Below are 24,483 nucleotides of genomic sequence, written 5' to 3' on the forward strand. Positions count from 1 at the left end.
TTTTCTTCCTTTTTACTATGCAACCGGCTGCATCCTCCAAAGTCAAGCTCCAGCCTTTTTTCTCTGCAACCTTAACCCCTTGCCCTTCCTAGGTCCTGACTGCCCTCCTCCCTGCTAAGCCCTCGCTTTCCCCACTTGTTTTTTGCCTGCCCAGCTGCCTGTGGCCAAGCTTCCACACGGACTCTGGGAATGCTCCCTGCAGATGCACCTTGCACCCTGACTGGGGCTTCCACCCTTGCTTGTTTGCTCTGCAACCATGGACTGGTTGGACCTCAGACAGACCTCAGACACTCATCAACCCTGCCTTCCTCAGAGCTTGCGGCCAGCAGTGTTCCTGACAGAGGGTTGGCAGTAGCTGCAAACTGACATCTCAGCCCGCCTGACCAGTGTGGCTGGAGTTGAGGGAAGGAGGTGGGAAAGGCCACTTCTATAATCCTTTTCCTCCACACAAGAGGTGAGCACATGCCAGGTCTCAACAGGTGGGAGTGCCTGCCCACCCTCCAGCAGAGCACAGAGGAGGGTGAGAAGGGTAAGCTCAAACACTTCCAGATGAAACTGTTAGAAAAAGTGAGGAAGAGCGATCGCAACAGAGTACATTATTTCAAGAACCCAGGTTATCAAAGACTTAAAGTAACAAACATACTTTTAATTGATCTATTGATAAAAACTGCTCAGCAAGGATCAGTAACCATTTCAGCGCCTATTCTGTTAGTGTCATATCCTGGGCTATTTTGAGCAACTGGGTTAACTAGTTATTTACTAACTTCATCCACAGTATTAGAAAAACAAGGTATTAGATCAGTTTAGGTGAAATGTGTGGCTGGCAGCCAAACCCAGTCCCTTATATTCCATATTTTTTCTTTAGTTCTTCTACTTTGTCGACATAAGCTTTCATGGCATCTTCCCTGGAAGTCCCTGTAAGGCATCAACAAGATTATTTGTCACAGAGGCAGCATGGTAGAAAGGTAACAGACTTTAGAGCCCTGGTTTAACGTTCTGAGGCTCAATTTCTCACCTGTGAAGGGGGTGGTGGTGCTCCTACCTACACCTCACAGACCTGGCCAGGATTTGACTTCAAGTCCTCGAGAAGCCTGATCCACAGGCAATGCTCCATAAAGCACTGAGCCGATGTGAGTCCCCCTACTGTCATGTCAAGCCTAACATGGGGAGCTGCAGTGACTATTGGTCCTGCTGACTTTCACAGTTGGCTTTGACCTATCACCTATTTCTCTATCGGGCTCTTATCTCCCAGAGCTGTTAAGCTGCCAGGGAAAAAACAAAGCCAGGCACCCTCTACTCCCCAGAGAGAAGCTATGAGAAAAGTTCTGAGGACTCTGAGCACAGCAGCTGGCTCTCGGAGGGGAATATAGGGGACACTGGCGATACCCCTCAGAGACAGTGATGCCCAGAGTCCTGGATTCTACGGTGAAGGAGAGATATTCACTGAGAATCAGAGTGTGTTCTGGAGCAAGGGCAAGTACATGGGGCCTGGGAATGGTATGGAAATGCCCAATGAGAATGGACAGTCAGACGGGCATTCCTCTTCCAGTTACTTGCAAATCCTAGGAGTGTATTTTTTGTATTCTGGCCCCTTTTGAATTCAAGTGTTTCTCATTTGCAGGAAGACAGAGGGCTTATTCAGAAACAAGCTAGCGAGGGCACAAAAGCTGGCAGGCACTTTAGTGCCAACTTTTGGGTCTTACGGCTGCAGGTGGCACGTGATTAAGTCAGAGCTGGGATACTTCTTGCCTGCTGTTGCTTAGCGCATAATAGCTCCATTCACCAAGGCTACGATGTGCCAGCAGCTTGCCACACATTAGTTCATTCCTTTTTTTTAGGTGCCTTTCTGGCTGGAAGGGAACCGGGGAGGGCTGCTTGGGCTAGAGGGTCACTGCCTGGCCTTGTGGGGGAGAGGGAGGTTTGGACAGGAAACCACCCCTTATTCTAAATACATATAAAGGCCAAGCCAACTCTTATCACCTCCCAGTCTGTTAGTGGCCTGGTCCCCAGCCCCTCCTCTCTCCAGATGATACCATGACTCAGAGATGGTGTTTTTGGAAAAGGCATAAATGGTATTAGAAGAATAAGTAGGCGGCCCAGTTTTTTTTCCATTCTGGCCCCGGTCAAACTGGTTCCCCAGCATGTGCCTCATCCACTGTGTTCTCTCTCCTCACCCCTTATACTCCTTAATGAAGAGTATTTCATTACTAGGCTTCCCAAATGAGGGAAACATATTAGAACAATTACCTTTCAGCTCATTCCACGCATCCCACTTGGCCTTGCCTTTGAGGTCCAACATTCCAGGCCGTTCTTAAACAAGAGAGGGAAAGACATGAGACCTGCTGCAAGTTCTAATAAGGAACTTTATCAATCTTCTTGCCATGAAAGCTATATTTTATTACACTATTCCTTCTAGGCTCTGCTATGGAGTTAAATGGGTCTAGTACGGCGGGTTCTGCCTTCAGAAACCCACATGTACAGAAATCCAAATTTAAAATTAGAGAAAGTAGGAGGAAAACTGTTCTCATTACTAGAGAGTCCTTGTCTTGTAAGTTAAATAACTCCAAAATTTCTTTTAAAAACCGTACTTTAATTTTTTTTTCTTTTTTTTTTAAACAAGTACTATAATCCATTCATCTGGTTTAAAATTCAAACACCACAAGGGGAATACTATGAAGTTTCCTCCCACTTTTCCCACCCAATTTCTCTCCCACATTATTATCAGTTTTCTGGGTGTCCTTTTCTGTGAACTGTCTGTTCATATCCTTGCCCCATTCTGCTACCAAATTGTTAGTCTATTTCTTGTTGTTTTGTGGGAATTCTGTTCATGAGGGCAAGATTCCTTTAAGTTATACCATGGGTTTACACATATAGACCTGTTATCAGTTGCACTTGGAAAACACACTTACTACTTCCCTGCTGACCTCGTTCACTGCCACACTGAGAAGAAAGCCAAGGGGAACGATCGCAGTGCCCATAGCCTGGACCACTGTGTCTGAGAAACATCAAGTCTCCCCCCAAGTGCTTGCCAGGAAGCATTCCCAGGGATACCTGAGCGAGACTGCGCCTGCAGGATCATCAACAGAATCCTAGAACTGCACATCCTAACAGCCCTTTCGTGATGATGGAAAGGTTGTTCATTTGCACTGTCCAACTCAGGGGCCACCTGCCACTTATGGCAGCTGAGCACCTGGAATGTGGCTTGTGTGACTGGGGACTGGACTGTTGATTTTATTTAAGTATTTGCCATTTAAATTTAGATAGCTGCATGTGGCTAGTGGCTACCGTATTGGACAGTGCAGCCCTAGAGGGAGCTAATCAGGAAGTGATAAGATTCCCAAGCCAGTCTACCTATACTTATGTGAAAGCAGGGCAGAGGCCAGTCTCTGTGAAAACTGTGTTTGTCAGAAAAGCTTCTCAGCCATTCTGGTCACCCCCATTTCATCTCTCCTGCCTCCCTAGGAAGATGCAGAGTTTATAAACCCAGGGTAAAACTCACCTTCACCACAAGACCTTTCTGAACTAAGCCCGCCCTGTAATCTTTGATCTGGCACTGCCCAGGATCCTTAGCAGCCAGCCCACCAGCTCCACCTTCTACCCCAACTGCAGTGGAACTGGGGGCTACACTTGCCCTCCTGAACAGGGGCGGGGTGACCTCCTTCTACGCTACTATGGCCACCACCTCTGAATCCTTTCATAGACTGCATCGTGCTGTTGCCATATACTCCTGAGTTTCAGGAACTTATGGGCAGAATGAAAACTGTCCAAGGCAGAAAAGACAGGATTGCAGAATATGGTTGTCCAAACCAAGGCCTCAAAATCCGTACCAAGATTTTTTGACAGGGGCCAAATGGTCATCTGGAACTGCTATCAGCAAAAACGCTTCCGACCTGCCGCAGGAAGCCAGCTGCTTCTCTGCTCCCGCCATCAGGCTTGGCCTAGCTGCTGAGTGCTCTGACTTTGATCCTGCCCATCTGGGGTGGAAGCAGTATGGTTCAACAGAACTACTACTGATCTGAGAGCTTGGAGCAAATTTCTCCCAAGCTGGGATCTTTGCTTCCTCCCAAATAGATGGAAAATGCTGGAATGAATAAAGTTTTTCCCAAACTAGGATTTGAATACTGCTATATGAGCCACGAAGAAACCAAGAACAGTACAGGGTCTGTGAACCCCATCCAGGAACATGATCTCTGGGGAACCTCTCCCAGCTTAAACCTCAGGAATCCCATGAACTGCCTTAAGAGTAGGGCAGTAGGGCTGTGGGTGGTTTTGAGAGTGAGGTTCCCACCCAGGGATTAAGAGTTCCAGCACCAACCAAGGCTGCTGAGCCTGCTTTGATGAGTCTCGGCCCTCACTCATTTGATGAACCTCAGCATACCTATATTTATGTCACCCATAGTTGCTTGTTTGTAGCGGCTGTAGATGAACAGCATCTCATCGTCTGCTGGCTTGGTCTTGAGGTGCTTAACTTCCTCAGCAGCTTTCTCAAACTCAGCCTAAAGTCGAGAGAGAGAAGAGGCCTGAATAGAGCACAGTAGTGGGGATGGGGGGGCTGGAAAGGCAGCACTCCTCTTGCAGTGCAGGTGAGGAAAAGCAGTCTTTCCTCAACTCAACAGCACGGCTAGAAAGATTCAGCAAAACCAGGAGGGGAAGCACATCGGTTCACTCATTTGATGAACACCTATGCATTGGGCTCTCTCACTATACTAGGTATCAGGTACTGGAAACAGAGGTGAAGGAGACAGCCTACGACTGCCTGCAGTGGGCATACACTTCACAGAAAAGGCAGCGTGGCCAACTCCCTGGCCAGAACAGGGTCCCAGGACAGCCCTGACTTGCGGATAGGGCTGGCACTGCGTGACTGAAATAGCTGAGAAAGGAACAGGGCATGAGCGCAGCGGTGTCAGCGGCCAGAGCCCGCTGGCCCCCTCCCCCTGAGAGAGGGCATCCAGCGCCGACCTCTGACCCAGTGCCTGACTGGAGGGAGGGTAGAGGAGCCAAAGGTCGCCCCACACTGCTAGGTCCCAGAAAAGCGTCTACAGTCGAAGGAGGGAAAGACCTCTAGGTCACCCCTCCTCACGCCGGACACTCAGCCCCTACTTTCCCTGACCTCCAAGCTCTCAACCACAGCCTCCTTGCTTCTCCACTCTGTATGGCGCCCCTACTCCTGCCGTGTCCTTCCGAATGGGGCACACGGTCCCCTTACTCTTTCGATCCATGTAACCCACTACATCCTATCTGTCTTCCTAGGACCCTCGCCTCCAACCCCAATTCCTGCTTCACTGCGAAGTCCTCCCCATGGGCACCTTGCCAGCAGTTGCGGGCTAAGAAGCGGTGTTGTGAGTCAAACACGGAAAGTTCCGCTTACAGGGCTCTCTGTCCAAAGAGTGCGCTGGGCATGGGTCCAGCAAGAACAGCAGAGCCGGAAGTTAAAGACCTTGCAGGGTTGTGTCTGCGGGATGATCCCCGCGCCAGCCTCCCGCCCCGTGGCACCTTCGCAGCTAGGCTGGGCACACGTTATACCTGAGACATGCCGGCGGCGTTGCAACGATTCCAGGAAGCCCGCGAAGACGGCGAGAAGCAGCAAGCAGTAGCACAAGAGTCAACTGCCAGCGCCTTCAGAGGCGCAGCCGCAGGCCTCCCCAACAGCGCTCAGGAGAGCAAGAGGCAGCCAATCAGGAGCCAGCTGTACGCTGGGGGCGTGCCCAGCCTCGCTCACGGCCTGCCTCTCCGCAACGCAGAAGGGTTTGCTCGCGCATGCGCACCAGGGAGGAGACGCAGGGGACGCCGGGAGCAGGTGGGGACTGCGGAAGTAGGGCGCTTTCCATTGTGAGGGCGGTCAGGCCGGGGTGAGGATTCGGTTGCGGGCCACTGAAGGGGGTGACCTGCGAGGCAGAGGAGAGGGGGGGTGGAAGCTGAAGGGCGGAGGTTTTAAAATTTGTTTTATTAAATCTTGTGTCCGGCCGGAAGTTGCACCGTTGGACAAGTAACCTCTCGGGCTTGGGGAGGGCGAGGGTCCCACCCCTCTCAGGGGACCAGAAGAGGCCCTCTGGCGATGGTCCCTGGAGAATCTCGCGAGGGTGGGAAGCTGGACTGTGTTCCCGAAGGGCAAAACCGAGACCTCTTCCTTTGAATTTTTGGCACGTTCTGTGGCTTGCTGGTGGCCGTAGTTTGCAGTCCTGTTTTGTTTGTGTGCAGTAATCCATCTGGTGCGTCAAAGTCAGGGACAGTGTTTTATTTGTCTGGACTTAACAAACTTGGCCCGGACTAGGTGCTCAGCAGATATCTGTTAAGTAAATGACTCCTTCATTCATGAATGCGTACTGAATGGTCGGGTATCTTGCGCAGTTCTAGACCTTGGGAATACAGCAGTGAATAAAACAGATAAATCCTTGCATTCCTGGAACTTACATTGGGGCTAGTAGTGAATAACATCAGTTAAATAGTTTGCTAGGGGGATAGGGAGTTGGAAGTTTGCAGTTTTACATGGGGGGGGGCGGGTGGAGGGTTAAGGGAAGGTAACATTTGAGAGAGCCCCTCAAGGAGAGGAGGGAGCATTCCAGGCAGAAAGTTAGTGTAAATGTGTGAGCAGGGAGTGAGGGAAAGTTAGGAGATGAGGCTGGAGAGTTAAGGAGGTGGCAGGCTGGCTACATGATGCAGAACTTTGACTTTTATTCTGAGTGAAATGGGAAGTTAGAGGCTTCTGAGCAGAGAATGAGGAGACTGAGGGGGGCAGCTTTGCAAGGTTGTTACAGAGGCCGATGTTCTCCATGGGAGAACGGAACAGCACAGGTGGATGGGAGAGTTTGAGGGTGATGCCTAAGAGACCCAAAGGGAGAATTTTGTGGCAGCGGTTACAAAGGAGCTGGGTGCAAGGAGGGCATTGATGGAAAATAATTCTCTGGAGAGCTTTCAAAAAAGAGACCATTCCTCTCCAATTCCTAATTTGTAACGAGATGAGTGGAGTACAGATCCACGCCCCCAGCCCCCCTCTCCCCCGTGCCATTAATTTATAGCTGAGGTGTTTAGACTAAAGAAAGTCTAGGTAGAAGCTTTCAGATATAAGTTCCTAACTTAATAGAGGTCAGGCTTTGTGAAAAGGGAAGAAGTGGAGATGCAATAGCAGGGAACACATCTAGTCTTCAAGTCTATGAATAATCTTGTTTGAGAAAGCAAAGCCAAACTAACAAAAATTTTGGAATTAACTTTGGGGAAATTACATTTGAATTGTAAGAGATGTGAGTGTCTTCCAAAATGACAGTTCAGAACTGTCTTCACTCCTAGGCTCAGATGGAGCTTGGATTCACTTTTGCTCCATCATCTGGTGCTTACAGCCTTCTTGATGGAAATTCAGATTATTCCCTGTGTGGGTCAGATTTGCAGTCAAATATATCTTCCAGTCAGTAGGTTTTAACACGAGGTTATTGTGTTTGGCACATCTGAAAAGGTTAGGTACCTCTGATAATGTAATTTTGTTTATATTCCTCCAAGGTTGGCTGGTGTGATTGAGTTCTGAATGGAGCTAAACATTGCAGAGAGCACGGCTAGTGTTTTAAATTAACTTGGCAGTCTCCAGTTTAAGTGGGGTTGATTTGTTGGTTCCTTTTTTTGGAAGATACTCCACTTTCCTTAAAAACCAACCTTGCACATGGTGGTTTTGTGCCCAGGTTAGTCTATAAAAGTTGCTTAAAGCAACTAAAGTATGGAACTAGTAGGGATTGTGGATCCCAGGGAGCAGGGTGCTATGTGATCTTGACAAGGAGGAGAAGAGTGTTTTTCCTTGTTAGAGGGCCCAGCCTAGGCCAAGTTTTGAAATAGCTGAAGGCATGCTTTTTGTCTTACTGCTTCCTTCCCTCACTTCTCAGTGACCTATTTTTTGTAACCTCCATCTGTGGAAATACTGCCTTATGCCCTGCATTACCATCTCTAGTCTAGGGATTTGAAATGCCATTCAGCTTTTAGCATAGAGGGTAACAAGTCAGCAGCTGGGATTTAATTTTTAAAAGTAAATTTTAGAGTGTATTTGGGGTTAATAAATTGTATGAATTTTTTAATTCTATGTTTTGACAGTACTGGAAAGGAAATTGCTCTTCATATCCCGTGAAAAGACAAGTTCGTTGGCTCTGTTTATATCCTTTTAGCAACAATCACAGTTTGTAATTATTTTTTGTAATTATTTTCTTTACATTTATATTTATTTTAGTTTACTCTTCTACTGTCTGAGCCCCCGTGCCTACGTAAGCCAGGGAAGACAGGGATCACTGTGTATAAATCAACGCTCCGTCTCCAAGTGCCTGGCACTTGTTAGGCACTTAAATTTTGGGTGAATGAACAGAGTGCTTTTTTCTCTATGAAACATATTCCTTCTGATTAGCCATGAACTTAGAAACTAAGTTTATTAGAACTGAATGTGAAACTGTGGGTTAAAGTAGATGAACTCTTGTGCAAGGGCCGTGTAGTCTCTTTGTTACACCCCCGGCCTTGGAAACAGAACACCTGATATGTTAAGGGAAGATGGGAACCTGATGAGCCAGCTCGTTAGCCTGATCAACCGTCCTAGTTAGTGGAGAGGCCATTATCATTATTGCAGCTTGCCCTCACATCCTTGGGTTGCCAGTTTTGACTACTCACAGGCTTCACTTGCTGGGTCTCAGTGGAAAGCCAGACGGGCAAGTTATATTAACAGGTGAAAGCAGTTCTTGCCTGGTAGGTGTGGATAATAGTTTAATATTTCTTGGTATAAACTAAACCTCTAATTTCTAAGAGTAACCTAACCATTAAAATGTGAAAATCAATAAAAAGCTTTACAGTAAAGCTTCAGTAGAAGGCAAGGGTTAGAGTATTCACAAATGATGGATTATATTCATTTAGTATTTGTTTTCCAGTTTCTTGGAATGTGACTCCTGAGGCATGGCTCCACCAAAGCTGGGAGGAGAACAGTGTGTTTTAAAGGGAAGGAGGTGTTATTGAACCCAACTGGGGTCTGCTCGCCCGATGGGCGGCAAAGCCAGTCTACTAACATGGGCTTGTGGTGAAGGAATGCACAGCGTTTACGGTACAGCAGGGCACCAAGCAAGGGAGTGGGAGAAGCCTCCTAGCCACTCCAACTTGATCTTTGAGTTAGGGGGGGTTTTAAAAGGGGAAGAACAAAGAGGCTGGGATTAATCATTGTTTTGTGACATTTCTTAATTGTAGTTTCTAGTTTTGGGAGTCAAGATGTCTCTGGTTTACCATTCTCTGGCCAGGTGGTCCATGGCTTGGGGATCTGTTAGCTCATCTTGCCCTGGAGAACCAACCTGAGTTTGTACGTTAATGATGATGTCTATAATAGCAATTTTAGTACGCTAAAGATGTTATCGACAACAGCAATTGTAGTCATCTGACTCTGGTTGATTAGTGCTCAGTTAGCACAGGTTTGGGGTCTGAGGGGACAAGAAAGGGAATAAAATTTTGGGTAAAGATATTAATCATGAACTTGGTAAGGGAACTCGGTTTTAGGGGGACTTGGGTTCAGAGGCACTTGCGAAATGCTTCTGGGACAGGAGTGGAGAGAGCTGGGCAGAGTTGGGCACCTTTGTTTTGTGAAGGGTGGGGAGGTGACAGCTGAGGGGATGGCGTAAAAACGTACCATAGCTTTTCTTTCCTTTCTTTCTTCTTCTTCTTTTTTTTTATTCCTTTTCTCCTCTTATGTGTCTTTTCCTTTTCTGATGATGTAACTGGTGAGGGGAGGCCTGGCAGCTGGAGGTCTCAACCAGCCCTTCCCCTTTGCCATTCTTTTCTTCCTTTGGGTGTTCGTATTCAGAGAAGTTGCAGCAAGTTGGGTGAGAGGAGAATGGGTGTGTGTGTGGTTCTCACCTTTCCCCTCTCCTGATTTTGCCCAGCCAGCATGGCTCGGGGTCGGGGTTGGTTTGGGCTTAGTTGAGACATGGAGACCAGGGCTTGGATGGGGGTCAGGGTTCCTGGCGGAAAGTGTCCTACACTGGCCGGCAGTAAGGAAGGAAGGAAGGGAAGACTTTAGAGTTACTTATATGTAAGTTGGTCGTGCAGTGGTCAAGTATTCTGTTTAGAAATACTTATGACTATGGGCAGGAATAATGAAGTGTTTTATGAAGTTATCTTGCGCTCAGTACTGTAGTTCTTGCTCAGCTTCATTAGAAGTATAAACTCTCTTCTAAATCTACATTGTCTTCCTCATCTTTGCCTATTAACCTAGCTCCTAGTTGCACATGACAAGCACTTGGTAAATGCTTTGGAACTAGGTTGTTAGAGATGATTTTTCTAGTGAGCTCTTTTATTGCCTGTCAACAAAAAAAATTAGAAATATTAAAATCTGATGACAAATGATTTGGCTGATAATGCTTTTGGAGATAATGCCATTTTAAAAAACTTTGTTTTGAGATAATGCCATTAAAAAAAAAACTTATTTTTATTTTGAGATAATTGTAGACTTATGTGCTCCCCAGCTCCCCCAGCATGAGGGATCTTAGTTCCCCGACCAGGGATCGAACCTGTGCCCTCTTCAGTGGAAGCACTGGACCGCCAGGGAAGTCCCTATGTGCTCTTATTGTTAAATAACACAAAGATCCTTTGTACGCTTTACCCATTTATCCCAGTGGTAATGGCTTGTACAACTATAGTACATGCCACAAACAGTACATTGACATTGATATGTTGAGGATACAGAACATTTCCATCATCATCCTTATGTTGCCCTGTGATAGCCACAGCTGCTTCCCTCCTGCCCCTCCCCCTCCCCTGCTCCTGGCAGCCAGGAATGTGTTCTCTCTATTGCTATAATTTGTCATTTCAAGAATGCTCTTTAAGTGAAATAACGTAGTTTGTAATCTTTTGGGATTGGCTTTTTTACTCAGCACAGCTCTCCGGTGGTTCATCCAGATTGTTGTGTGTACCAGTAGTTCTTTCTTATTGCTGAGTGTATTCCATCATATGGATGAACCAGTTTGTTTAACCATTCACCTGTTGAAGGACAAAGCTGCTGCTAGTACAGAATCTGTACTCATATACAGGGTTTTCTGTGAACATGTTTTCATTTTTCTGGGATAAATGCCCAGGAGTGCAAATCTGGGCCATATGGCCATTCCATGTTTGGTTTTGTAAGAAACCGCTGTTGTGGCTACACCCTTATACATTCCTACCTTATACATTCCTACCAGCAGTGAATGAGAGACCCAGTTTCTCCATATCTTTGCCAGCATTTGGTGTTATCACTTTTTTATTTTAGGCATTCTGATAGGTGTGTAGTGGTATCTCATTATGGTTTAGAGTTGCATTCCCTAATGACTAACGATGTTGAACATATTTTCATGTGTTTATTTGTGCAATCTGTATATCTCTTCTGTGAAATTTCTCTGTCTTTTGCACGTGTTTAAATTGGATTTTTTTTAATGTTGAATTTTGGGAGTTCTTAATATAGTCCAGATACTATTCCTTTGTTGGATATGTGGTTTGCAAATGTTTTCTTCCAGTTTTTATTTTGTTTTTTCATCCTCTTAACAGTCACAGAGCATAAGTTGAAATCCAGTTCTTCCAATATTTTCTTTTGTGGATTACACTTTTGGTGTCAAGTCTAATAAATCTTTGCCTAGCCCTAGATCCTGAAGATTTTCTCCTATTTTTTGTAAAAGTTTTATAGTTTTGCATTTTAAAATTAACATAATGAGGTTTGAGTTAATTTTTGTATAAGGTGTAAGATTTAGGTTGAGGTTCTCCCCCCCTCCCCTGCCCCCTTGGATGTCTAATTGCTGCAGCACCATTTGTTGAAAAGATATCTTTCCTCTATTGAACTGATTTTGCACATTTGTCAGTAATCTATTGGGCATATTTATGTGGTCTTTTCTGGGTTCTGTCTTCTGTTGATCTATGTATCTATTCCTCCACCAGTACCACACAGTTCTGATTATTGTAGCTGTATAATAAGTCTTGAAATTGGGTAAAGCAATTCTTCCTACTTTATTCTTTTTCAAAATTGTTTTAGCTATTCTAGTTATTTTCCCAATCCATATGAATTTTAGAATAATCTTGTCCGTGTCTACAAAAGAAAAAATCTTGCTGTGATTTTGAACAGAAATTGTGTTAAACTTGCATATCAATTTGGAGAGAATTGATATTTTTACCATGTCTATGAACACAGCATGTTTCTCCATTTATTTTGATCTTTGTTTCTTTCATCAGCAGTTTGTAGTTTTCAGTGTAAGTCCTGTGCATGTTTTGGTAGATTTATACCTGAACATTTAATTGTTTTTGAGTGATTGCAAATGGTATTATACTTTTAATTGTGTCCATGTGTTCATTACTAGTATATAGAAATACGATTGTTTTTTTGTATTTGTACAATTGTTTATCTTGTATCCTGTGACTTTGCTGAATTCACTTATTCTAGAAGTGGTTTTTTATTTGTTTGTTTTGTGTTTGTTAGATTCCTGTTCCTTGGCATTTTCTATGTAGATTCATTTGCAGATAGGGACAGTTTAATTTCTGACGTATGTGCCTTTTATTTCCTTTTCTTGCCTTATTGCACTGACTAGAACTGCCAGCCCTATGTTGAATAAGAGTGATGAGAGTGGATATCCTTGCCTTGTTCCTGATCTTCGGGGGAAGGCATTCAGTCTTTTACCATTAAGTGTAATGTTAGCTGTAGGTTATTTTGTAGGTGCCCTTTATCAAGTTGAGGAAGTTCTCCTCTCTTTCTGAGAATTCTCATTATGAATGAATGTTGAAATTTGTCAGATACTTTTTCTGCATCAATTGGTATGATTTTGTGATTTTTTTTTCTTTAGTTTGTTAATGTGGTAGATTACATTGCTTGCTTTTTGAATATTGAACTAGACTTGCTTCCCTGGAAGAAACCCCACTTGGTCGTGGTGTATAATTCTTTGTGTATATTGTTGAATTCTATTTGCTAATATTTTAAGGATGTTTATGTCTGTATTCATAAGGGATATTGGTCTGTGGTTTTCTTTTTTATAATGTCTTTGTCTGGTGTGTTATCCTGTAACTATTAGCTTCATAAAATGAATTAGGAAATGTTCCCTCCTCTTCTGTTTTCTAGAAGTGACTGTGTAGAATTGATGTTAATTCTTTAAGTGTATTGTAGAATTCTCCAGTGAAACCTACTGGGCCTGGTGATTTTTCTTGTGGGAGTTTCAAAATTCTGAATTCAGTTTCCTTAATAGTTCCCATTCAGATTATCTATTTCATATTGGATTAGCAGTAGTAGTTTGTGTTTTTCAAGGAATTGACCCATTTTATCTAAGTTGTGAAATGCGCATATGTAGATTTGTTCATAGTATTCCCTTATTACCCTCGTGGTGTATGCAGACCCTTTGATGATATTCTCTGTTTTGTTTCTGATATTGGTCATTTACATCTTCTCTCTTTTTTTGCCAGTCTTGCACAGGATTTGTCAATTTTTTTGATCTTTCTAAAGAAGTAGCTCTTTTTTCATTGACTTTCTCTTTACCATTTTTCTATTTTCAACTTTATTGATTTCTGTTCTTTATTATTTCTTTCCTTCTGCCTACTTTGGGTTGTTTTGCTTTGCTTTTTCTGGGTTCTTGAGGTGAGAGCTTCCTGACTCTCCACAGGGCCCCCTTTGACACTACCTGCTTTGTTAAATTAACATTTGTTAAGTGGAGCACAGATTGCTGGATGGTGAGCTGTGGCCAGCAGAGGACCATAGAGAAATTGAAATAGAGAAGTTTATGACTCACAGGTCCTGGAGGGAGTACATGGCACTCCTCGAGGGGCCAGATGGCGAGGTCAAGACTGGGTGCAGAGAGAGAGAGAGAGCAACAGGGCCTGGAGCACATGGCTTTATTAGGGTCTATGGGTGGAATGCTTTGGGGTTCCCAGGCTAAGGCCAGATTGGTCAATTCAGATGGGAAGTACAGGGTTCTAGTAAGCTCCATGGGGGTTTTATCTAAGGGGTGTGTAAGGGGCAGGCCCTGGGAGGCAGGGGAAACTGGTGATCACAGGGGCTGTTGGAGAAGTCATATCAGGAGCTCGTATTTGCTTGTGACTCTGAGGGCTGCTATCTAGGGCACATGCTTGCATGAGGGGGCAAGTTTCAGTTTAAGGTCCCTATGGGCCACACAGCCAGCAAAATGGATGCCGAGGTAGCAATACTGTGGAGTAGCTTAGCTAAACTCTCCACAGCACCCCAGTGTGGAAGGGGAAGGCCTTTTATTACTGTGGAGGTGGAAGTTTGAGCTCTGCAGGTGGTCTCCACTGACTCTGAGATGCAGGGAGTCAAGCTCATTGTTGTCCAGCTCCCAGTCAGCCTTCTCTGATGTGACCCTGGCAGGGGCTGGGGCTCCTCATTAAAGCCTGGGAAGGGTAGACGTCTAGGCTCTAGCTCTGCCTTTGCTCATGGCAGTGGGGCTGCAGTTTTTTATGTGATTTTTGGCTGGATTCGAGGGCTCATTTGTCTAAAAGTTTTCTGTCTTGGCTAGGCTGTCCCTTTCCTGGTCCTTTGGCTAGCGAGAGCAGGCTTTGTTCAAGCTTTTTTTTTTTTTTTTCCCTGCACCTGTTCGTGTTTCTGGGTTGCTGACCTCTTCAGCTCTGTGTCTGAGACATATGAAAACCCAGGGACCACTCCACCATGTTGTTCCTCAGGTCTACAGGTCCCTGGCCAGTCTGCCACCCTCCCTCCACTTTTTTGATCCTCTTATGTTTGTTTTATAGATAATGTCCAGGATTTTTAGTTGTACTTTAGCAGGAAGCATAGGGAAAAGTACATCTACTCCATCTTCCCAGAAGCAGAGAACAGTACCGCTTAAAAATCATTAGTATTATTTTCTCTGTGAATTACACTAGATTCTGAATTTGTAACTTAAGTTCTGGCTATTAAAGTTGAATACAGACTCATTGTTCTCCATTCTTTTCAGGAGAGCATTAGTTCTGTTTTGGCTATGTGAAAGCTGTTACATGTGGTTAAGCTTGAAACTTACCAAATTCAATAGCAGGATATTTTTCTTCTGAAGAAGCCAAGTGGTAGGGGAATATAGCCAATATTTTATAATAACTATAAATGGAGTAGAACCTTTAAAAAATGTACAGTGGTAACTTATATAATATTGTATAGCAACTATACTTAAATGAAAAAAAAAAACAAAGCCAACTGGTCAGATACTTATTGGTTTGCCATTAAAAGTGAGTTTCAGTAAGGCCAAATTCAACTTTAGCTAGTGCTAGTATAATGTACATTTTAAAATATTACCTTAGAAACAGTTTATTTTAAAAAGCATCCTTCCTGGGATGAGTGATACAAAAAGTAAGTTTTGAATTTATCTTAACAGTACCTTCTGATTAAGTGTGAAAGTAATGGGAACGTTGCTCCAGTGAAACTGGTTGTTCTGTATTAGAGTCTGCCAAATACATTATTTGTGTGATATAATAGGTAGCTCTTGATGGAAGTCACAAGACGTTATGTTCTGGTCTTGGCTCTGCTACTGAGTTAGCATCATTGTTCTTGACTCACACATCCTTTGTTTCCTCATCTGTAAAATGGGGACACTTGGACCTGCTTTGCTGATAGGTAATTGAGGATTATTAATGATGTTTCTAAAGCATTTAACACAATGTTTGACACATGCTGAGTAGCTATTATTATCATCATTAATGCTGTTTATTAAAGCAGAAACCTTGAAGCAAATTCATAACAAAATTAGAGGTTAAAGAACTTGCTCCTATCCTCATTATAAGGTCGTAGAGTTGAGACTGAGGAGTCTGTGGCTTTTCTTCATTGACTCCATTATAATTTTTCAGGAACTGTTTGCAGTACCATTTAATATGGATTGGTGTAATAACAGACAGTTTTTTTTTTTTTTTTTTTTTTTTTTGGCCTGTTTGAGTTGGGTTCCTGGACCCAGTTCCAATGTGTGTGTGTGGAGACTTCCCCACATCAACAATCAGTTCTTGGATGCTAGCAGGTATACAAAAGTTCAACTCATTTCTGACACTGTCTGCCCAGAGGTAGAATCGGATTCCATAGACAAAGGGCTCAGTCCCACAAGACCTCCCTCCACTTCAGAGACCAGTCACAAGTTGTTACCTGTGCTTTTGACCAGCTACAGATTGGAGGTTCTGATGATTCCTCCAATTCAGGATGCCAATTGCAAGTCCAGGTTGTAACCTATACTTCTGATTAACTGGCCGTAAATCAGAGGTTCCCACGACTCCCTCTTGGGGTTCACTTAGTTTGTTAGAAGGGCTCCCAGAACTCAGGGAAACCTGTTTACTCACTAGATTACTGACTTATTATAAAAGGATATAAATCAACAGCCAGATGAGATACGAAGGTCAAGGTCCTGAACAAAGGGGCTTCTGTCCTCATGGTGGATGGGGCCAAGCATGGGGGCATGTGGAAGTGTTCTGGTTTCCCAATGTGGAAGCTCTCTGAAAAGGTCCAAAAAGCTGTCCTTTTGGGTTTTTTATGGAGACTTTGTTACGTAGTCATGATTGACTAAATCACTGGCCAGTGGTGATTGACTCAACTTCCGGCAGGGAGTGGGACTGAAAGTTGGTTCTCCTGACAACCAGCCCCCGCCTTTGGGTGGGATCCCAAAAGTCACCTTCCCTGAAGTGTTTTCAGGAACTGAGGACAAGAGACCAAATATCATCCCATCGTTCAGGAAATTCCAAGAGTTTTGGGAGCTGTGAGCCAGGAACTGTGGATGAAGACCAAATATATATTTTTCCTGCAAATCACAATAATGCAGTGGTAGTGAGGCTTCACTGTAACTCTAGTTCATGTTTTAATAATGAGGTTACTTTTGAAAATGAAAGTTTTAGTTTAAGCAAACATAATGTTAAAACAGTCACTTTTGCCCCTTTACCCACCACCTCCCTCTGTAAGAACACCTTTCCCTTCTATATATGTCTTTGCAATTTGGCATTTGTATTAGTCTCTTGGGGTTGCTATAACAAAGTATCACAAAGTGGGTGGCTTAAAACAACGGATATTTATTGTCCCACAGTTCTGGAGGCTAGAAGTCCAAAATCAGTGAGCAGGGTTGATTCCTTCTGAGGGCTGTGAGGGTGAATCTGTTCCATGCCTCTCTCTTAGCTTCTGGTAGCCCCAGGCATTCCTTGGCTTGTAGGTGCATCACTTCAGTCCACCATCTTCGCATGGTGTTTTCCTGTGTTTCTGTCTTCACAAGGCCCTCTTCTTTTATAAGGACACTGGTCATATTGGATATGAGGCCCAGCCTACTCCAGTATGATCTCACCTTAATGAGTTACGTCTTCAACAACTGTATTTACAAATAAGGTCACATTCTGAGGTCCTGGGTGGGAGTTAGGACTTCAACATGTTTTTTTAGGGGGGACACAGTACAACCCACAACAGCATTCATCTAAAAATCAGAAATAAGCAAATTGGTACTAAAAACACAGCCCTTTTTGCCTCATGCATTATTGTGTCACAGTGCGGGGAAAGCTGAGAGCAAAGGAGGACTAAGTGGGGTTGAGTCAGTCAGGAAAGGTCCTTCTGATGAGGTGACATTTACATTGAGAACAGAAGGACAGGGAAGATCCAGTAAAGCAAGCATGTTTCAAGCTAGGGAACAACCTGTGTAAAGACCAGAAATAGCTCGATGTGTTGGAAGAAGTGAAAGAGGGGCCAGTGTCACTGTTGTGTGGTGGCCCGGGGGAGATGGGGTCTGGGGCCAAATCATGCAGGGACTTGCTGGCCATGATGATGAGTTCACTTCTTTACTTTAGGGGTTCTGGGGAGCCTTTGAAGAATTTTAAGCAGGGGAGACATACTCAGATTTACATATTTAGAAGATCACTCCCGCTGCTATATGCCACATGGATTGAGGGGACCACACTGGTGGTGGAAAGACCAATTGGGAAGCTTTTCTGTTTTTCCAATAGAGACAAAGACAGTGGAGGCTTGGACTAGTGTAGCAGTAAGGGAGATGGAGAGAAATGGGGAAATTCAAGGTATGTTTTGGGGAAAGAGCTGAGAAGGTTTGCTGATGGGTTAGCTAGAGAGTTGGGAAAGGAGGAATCCTTTGCTGATGGCTTGAGTAACTCAGTGAATGATTGTATAATCGACTGAGATGGGGAAATCAGGGTTGGGGGTAGGTGTGAGATTTAAACTGCCAAGTTCAGCTTGGGGTATGTTAAATGTTAAATGCCTGGTGATATCTAAGTAGAGAAGTTAAGTAGCCAACCCAGTTTCGACCTCAGGGCTGGAAATGTGTTTGAGAGAGTTGTCAGAGGAGCACTAACATTTCAGGTTCTTAAAGAGGAGCGGAGCCTGGAAGAGATATAGAAAAGGAGCAGTGCAGTAAGAGACAGCTGGAGAAAGTGGTGTCACAGAGGCAGAGAAGGATGAGCAAGTTCTTCAGCCATGTTGAGTGCTTCTGAGAAGTTGAGTGTGATCTTCCTTCATTGACGTCAAAGTGATATGAAGATAAGGACAGAGACATGTTCAGTGGATCTGACCTTGTGCCATTTTAACTGAGGGGTGTTACGCGGGCCTCTCACTGTTGTGGCCTCTCCCGTTGCGGAGCACAGGCTCTGGACGCGCAGGCTCAGCGGCCATGGCTCACGGGCCCAGCCGCTCCGCGGCATGTGGGATCTTCCCGGACCGGGGTACGAATCCGTGTCCCCTGCATCGGCAGGCGGACTCTCAACCACTGCGCCACCAGGGAAGCCCTTGATAGGTGTTTTGTAGGAGAGGTACAGGAGCTGGGACAGATGTTCTGATACACTTTTTGGTGATGGTTATCGTTGTGGTCAGAGCCATCTGTCAGGGGTGGCAAATTCAGGAGTCAGTTAAATTTAAGGTGCTTATACCAGTTTGGGGGAACCTTGTCAGGGTATTCTGCTTCATGAGAACTGCTCTGGGGCAATTCTGAAAGATAAAAGATAGTTAACGAATGATCCTTCCCACCCCTATCTCCTGGGGCACAAGTTGTTCTCTCCCCAGGTGGTGAGGTTACTTCCCTCCCTCCACCTCCACAAAAATGTGTGTGTCTCATTCCAGAAGCTATAACTTCACCTTTTTTCTAATCAACTCCTATTCCCTGAAGGGAGTTTTTATAAAACTTACGGGGACCCATTAGGTCCCCCACTCTGGCCTGAAGCGTACTCCACGGATGTGATCTATGTCATTGTTAGTCCAACAAGAGAATCCAGGAAGCTGAACCAGAGTTATGTTCAAATCCCCTAGGCCCCCTTTTGGCCACCTTGCCACATAGAAGATGTACCAGTCAGGCTGGCTGGGGGTACCTGAAGGGGAAAGAAAGAAGCATTATGCACAGGAACGGTCTGGGTGGAATCCCAGGATTTCACACTGGTCTCTATAACTGCCCCTCCACTCTCTTCCTCTTTGTCCTGATCATTTCCCAGGAAACAGCAGAGAGAGGATCATCCCTTTCTGGGGATAGCTGTGTTCAGTGAACCAACTGCCATTCTAGGGTGTGTTCCAGGAGGAGATGAGGGACGTAGAGTGAGAATTCTTTTTTAGTTGATTTCTTAGGCGGCGGTTTCAGTGCTTAACAGTCCCAAATAGCTGTGGGTGTTAGGGAGGTTTGGGAGGTCTACTGTGTTGGGAAGAAAGAAATTTTCTTCTACTCTTCTGAGGATTGTTTCCACGATTCACAGCCCTTTAGAGAAGTGTCTTTGATCTGCCACTCTGTGGTTTTCTAAGAGGTAGATCAAATAGCTGGGCCTTTGGCAACAGCTCAAGAGTAAGTAAAACCTAAGATTCACCTATGGGAATATTAGCCAGAGCTATGGGAACAGCCTTCAGTTCTGCCACTGAGCAGAGTGAACATGTCTGGTTTTGGTTTTTCACAGCTGGAGCTCGGCTGAATGTTCACAGTAGGCCAGTGGACACTGCTGGGTTTCAGCTTAGCCAAACCATCTGTGAACTAGGCCCAGGCATTTAGGGGAACCTTGCTGTGAACAGAGGGTCCTGTTGAGTCAGTAACTTTGGTTCAAGTGGTGGAGTGAAGAAGAAAGTTTTCCCCTAAGGGAAAGCTGCCACTTTTCCAAATCAGACTGATATGCACATAGGGCTCAGCTTGCTAAGTTGTTAAACATATCATTTCCATTTGATAAGGGAACCTGTTTGGTTCTTCCCATCTTATTAGTCATTGAGCTGGAGGTGACTCACTCCCGAATGGGAATATTAGGCTGAAGAATCACAAGCTGTGTCAGGGGGGTGAGGAGCCCAAGACCCAAAGGGGCCTCTGGGTGGAGGCTGACTTCCCTTTGCTAGAGGCTCCAGTTCGCAAAATCATCAGCCACAGTGACTGGTACCTCAAAGGGGTTGTCGGGTTGTAGGGCCCAAAGGTAGAGATGTACCGCAGCTTGCTAGACCACTTTCAATGCAGCTGATTGGTTTGGGCTCCACTCAGGATACTGCCTTGTAGGTTAAAAGACCAAGTAGAGGGTCCAAGTGAGGACTTTATCAATCAGGGTTCAACTGGAGAAGCAGCAGAACCAGTAGAAGACAAAATACAGAACACACACACACATACCACACACATATCACACGAGGAACTGGCTTACTCCATGGTGGGGACTGGCTAAGTAGGTTAGACGTTCAGAGGCCGGTAGTCAGGAAGGGCCCATGAGGAGCAGACTGGACCCTACAGACACCAGCTGAGGCTCATGGTCTCAAGCAGCGCTCAGGAGGAAGGACCCCGGGGAAGGGAGAGCAAGTGCAGACCCCAGTGTGATTTAGAGTCTCTGAGCTCAGGGATGCCTAAGTCCTCCTAAAGGGCTTCTAACAGATTAAGTCAGGCCCGCCCAGGAGAATCTCCCTTTTGATTAATTTAAGGTAAGCTGATTATGGACTTTAATTACATCTACAAAATGTGTATGCTACAAAGTACATACAAAATATGCTTCTTCCTCTAACATTCAGGAGGAAATATCCCTTGTGGCTCAGAGTAACCAGAAGCATACCAGAAAGGGCATTCTGGGGACTGTAGCTCCGCCTGGCCACACTGACACATGACAGAGCCATCCCAGGCACACACGGTCTCCAGTACCCAAAGAGACCAACGAGGTGCTAGGGTTCTTTCTTGGTGGTAGGAGGCTGAGGAGACAGCTGTTGTTCCTTGATGGCCAAAGGGATTGGGCATTATGAATCCATCCACATAATCCCAAGAAACTTTACTTGTTGAGTAGAGCCCTGGATTTAGCTGGTGGAGGTGTGATAACAGCACAAGACCATTGAGACTGAGGTCTCTGACTTGCCAACCAACAGGACATTTTTTATATGTTGAAAACCTTGAACATCAGTGGGTAGGGCAATTGTATGATGTCCCAACCCACGCACTGATGACAAACGGCAGGGGAGCTTCTCCCACTAGCATTTCTCTACCTATAGCTCTTCCTGATGGGGGAGAATCTCCTTTGGCACTGTAGACAGGGAAGTATAAGGATATATATATATATGCATCATTTGTACAATCAGATGTAGAAACAACAACAGTACTTTGAATTGGCCTGAAGCATCCCATCTACTCCCTCATGTTAGTTTCCTTTCCCTGCTGTGAATCATGTCCATATCCCACTAGCTGAATCTGAGTACCTCCTCCTGCACAGGGCCAGGTAGGACAGACGTGGGTGCCTGTATCCACAGAGCCATAAACATTTGAGTCCCTCCTTTCCCTGAAGTTCCTCAGTATGCTTGGGTGCATAAGGCCTTCAGTCTCTCTTGGGGACAGAGAGACCTCAGGCTACCCCTAATGCCCCTCCTTAAAGCAGATGTCAGGGTAGGGGGCAAGAGGAGGGATCAGGGTTACAGAGGGGGAGAGGAGCTCTGTGCCAGTTAGCAAGGCACACGTATGTTTAGTTTCATATGACCCGGTGGCTATTCATGGCTCAACTTAATGAATTTTTCAGTTACCCAAAAGCTCTAGACCCCCATTGATGACATAATTTGTTTCAGCTCTGGGGACTCTACTTAACAGCTACAGCCTCATTGCCTCTCATCTGGGGCCACAGGGCTTGCGCCTCATTGCCATGGTTGCATCCCTTCCCCTCCCACCCCAAGGAGAGTGATCAACAACCAAAGGGCCGTTGGGCAGTTTGTTTCAATCCTCCCTTTTGCTGCTCATCCTCTAAAGGTTAATTAACCCTTACAACCCCACACCCACCACTTGGACAAGAACATTTGCTTCTGGATCCCAGGGAATCTTCTTATACGCCCTAAACCCGTGGGACCTTTGTCTTTTCTGTTCCAGAAAGCCATGTTTCTGCCAGCATCCCATCCTTGTCACACACTGTCAAGAACTGTGAAGAGTCTTGGGATTTTATCCTACTCAGAAGCTGACAGATCAGCCTGTCACAGTTTACATGGAACTCCTGGGTCTGAGACAAGGGACTGCATTACAGCACAGCCAATAGCATGAGCTCCCTGTTTGTGTCATTTCCTCTTGCCCCGTGAGTCCACAGCTGTAGAACCCTGAGTTTAGCTAATCCAAATATTTTATAAAGAACTGCAAGCAGGGACTCCCCTGGTGGCCCAGTGGTTAAGACTCCGTGCTTCCATTGCAGGGGGCACGGGTTCGATCCCTGCTCGGGGAACTAAGATCCCACATGCCACATGGTGCAGTCCGTAAATAAATAAATGTACTGTTGGAAAGACAATGTAGCAACACTTTAAAAAAAAAAAAAAGAACTGCAAGCGAACCTGCCCAAACTTAGCCCAGAGAGAGACGTTATTTTTATTATAGTGGACAACAAACCAACCTGCCCCCTATTCTGGAGGGAGAGAATATCTCTGTCTTCCTGGGTTGTTTGCTATACACACATCCTTGAAAAGATATCTGAGAGCTAGAGCAGCCAGCGCCTCCGCTCGCAAGACGTGCAGAAGCGTGAGAGCGCCATGGAGAATCATCTCCCGCACACACTGTACAAGGATTAACATTCTCACTGATGATTGTGTATCAAGAAAAATCGAATTTACGTTCAGTGTACCTTGTTTAAAACAAGAAGGAAAGTGCGTGAAATATTCTTTCCAAATGGTTAAGTCTCAAACCCTTTGGAAAACTCAACTGCCCAGAATAGTTAGTTCTCTGAGAGTCTTACCTGCTGTGAGCAGAGAAAACAGATTATGATTTTGTGTATTCTCCCCAAATTGAAGGTCACAGAGGCAGGTCTGTGGAATTGTAGGTGTTGATTTGTCAGTGGGTGGTGTACTCAGGGTGAACAGCAAGGGTTTATTTACTAGAATTGATTGACTGACTCTTCCTCAGGAAAGGCCAGCTGCTAATGTCATCTTGCAGTAAAGCAGTTATAGCATGGAGAAGTATTTGTGTGGTCGTCTGATTTAACTAATATTTGTTTTGCACCTCCTATGTTATCTTAAGCACCTAAGGTGTGAGACTTTATTTTTTTAAACTATCTTAAAAATGGCTGAGGTCAAAGACTTTACATCTTTCATAAGTTAGTACATTGAAAATCTCTTTCTCAAAAGTTTCACGTCAGTGAAAGATGAATAAATTGAGTTTTCTAATATAATAGGGTTTTTTAATAATTAAAAAAAATATTTATTTGGCTGCGTTGGGTCTTCGTTGCTGCACACAGGCTTTCTCTAGTTGCGGCGAGCAGGGGCTACTCTTCATTGCAGTGCACGGGCTTCTCATTGCGGTGGCTTCTTTCGTTACAGAGCATGGGCTCTAGGCACGCGGGCTTCTGTAGTTGTGGCGTGTGGGCTCAGTAGTTGTGTTTCGCGGGCTCTAGAGCGTGGGCTCAGTAGTTGTGGTGCACGGGCTTTGTTGCTCCGCGGCATGTGGGATCCTCCTGGACCAGGGCTTGAACCCATGTCCCCTGCATTGGCAGGCAGATTCTTAACCACTGCATCATGAGGGAAGTCCCTATAGTAGGGTTTTGATATGAATTATACAACTAAACATTTGGAAGAAAAAGACCAAGAGGTTTTCAAATGTTTATTTGATCCTCACGTGGTCCTACTCTATAAATGTGTAGTTTCATTTCTCAAAAATTATGCTTCTGAAAATTTTTAAAGCAAATTTCTGTTAACTTTTTTCTTTTTATTATAATGACAAGCTTTTGGTATTTCATTGTTACCAAGATCTATTTTTAGAATAAAATTTTGTTTTCCGTTTAAAAGTTTAAAAAAAATTATGCTTTTGAAGTAGGCCAGAATAGATAAATGGAATTAACATTTTAGGCATAGTCTTAAATGTGACTTGATTATAATTTGTCATTCTTATGAACTTTAGTTACTGATTTGCCAAGGTTGTATCTCTCTTTAAAACATTTCTCATTCACCTACTTAGCAGTGTGCTAGGTGGTCAGTATTTTTAAGAAGAGTAATAAAGAGAATGTAGGGTTTTTTCCTCTGCCTCTCTGGAGGTTTCTTCCCTCTCCCTTAAACAACTTTTTAAGGGGTAAAATGACATATTTGGATGATATTTAGTAGTACATATGTTTATTTACTCCAACATCATTGTCAGAATCATTTAC

The 24,483-nt window shown here is 44.7% G+C and overlaps 2 protein-coding genes across 2 annotated transcripts in view; one reads left to right on the forward strand and one right to left on the reverse strand.

Moving 5' to 3' along the window:
* Positions 1–600: 600 nt before the first annotated feature.
* On the reverse strand, positions 601–5,673 carry DBI (diazepam binding inhibitor, acyl-CoA binding protein). Its single transcript, XM_079924269.1, has 4 exons — positions 5,524–5,673; positions 4,379–4,496; positions 2,248–2,310; positions 601–915 (listed from the first exon to the last, which is right to left on the reverse strand). Exons 1-4 carry the CDS (start codon positions 5,530–5,532, stop codon positions 842–844), a joined length of 264 nt encoding a protein of 87 aa, XP_079780395.1. The 5' UTR covers positions 5,533–5,673; the 3' UTR covers positions 601–841.
* Positions 5,674–5,776: 103 nt separating this feature from the next.
* Positions 5,777–24,483, forward strand: part of LOC307187770 (UPF0538 protein C2orf76 homolog) — an 86,516-nt gene continuing 67,809 nt past the window's right edge. Inside the window, exon 1 of the mRNA XM_079924267.1 lies at positions 5,777–5,797. The gene's annotated coding sequence lies outside the window, so the exon portion shown is untranslated. The remainder of the gene's footprint in view (positions 5,798–24,483) is intronic.

Source organism: Stenella coeruleoalba (genome assembly GCF_951394435.1).
Source record: "Stenella coeruleoalba genome assembly, chromosome: 6".
NCBI lineage: Eukaryota > Metazoa > Chordata > Mammalia > Artiodactyla > Delphinidae > Stenella > Stenella coeruleoalba.

Bases quoted from the DNA above. Each gene is read 5' to 3' on its own strand.
- DBI (XM_079924269.1), bottom strand. The intron at 2,311-4,378 runs GTATGCTGAGGT...CTCTTGTTTAAG, and splicing joins TATGGGTGACATAAATATAG to AACGGCCTGGAATGTTGGAC. The intron at 916-2,247 runs GTAATTGTTCTA...GATGCCTTACAG, and splicing joins TGCGTGGAATGAGCTGAAAG to GGACTTCCAGGGAAGATGCC.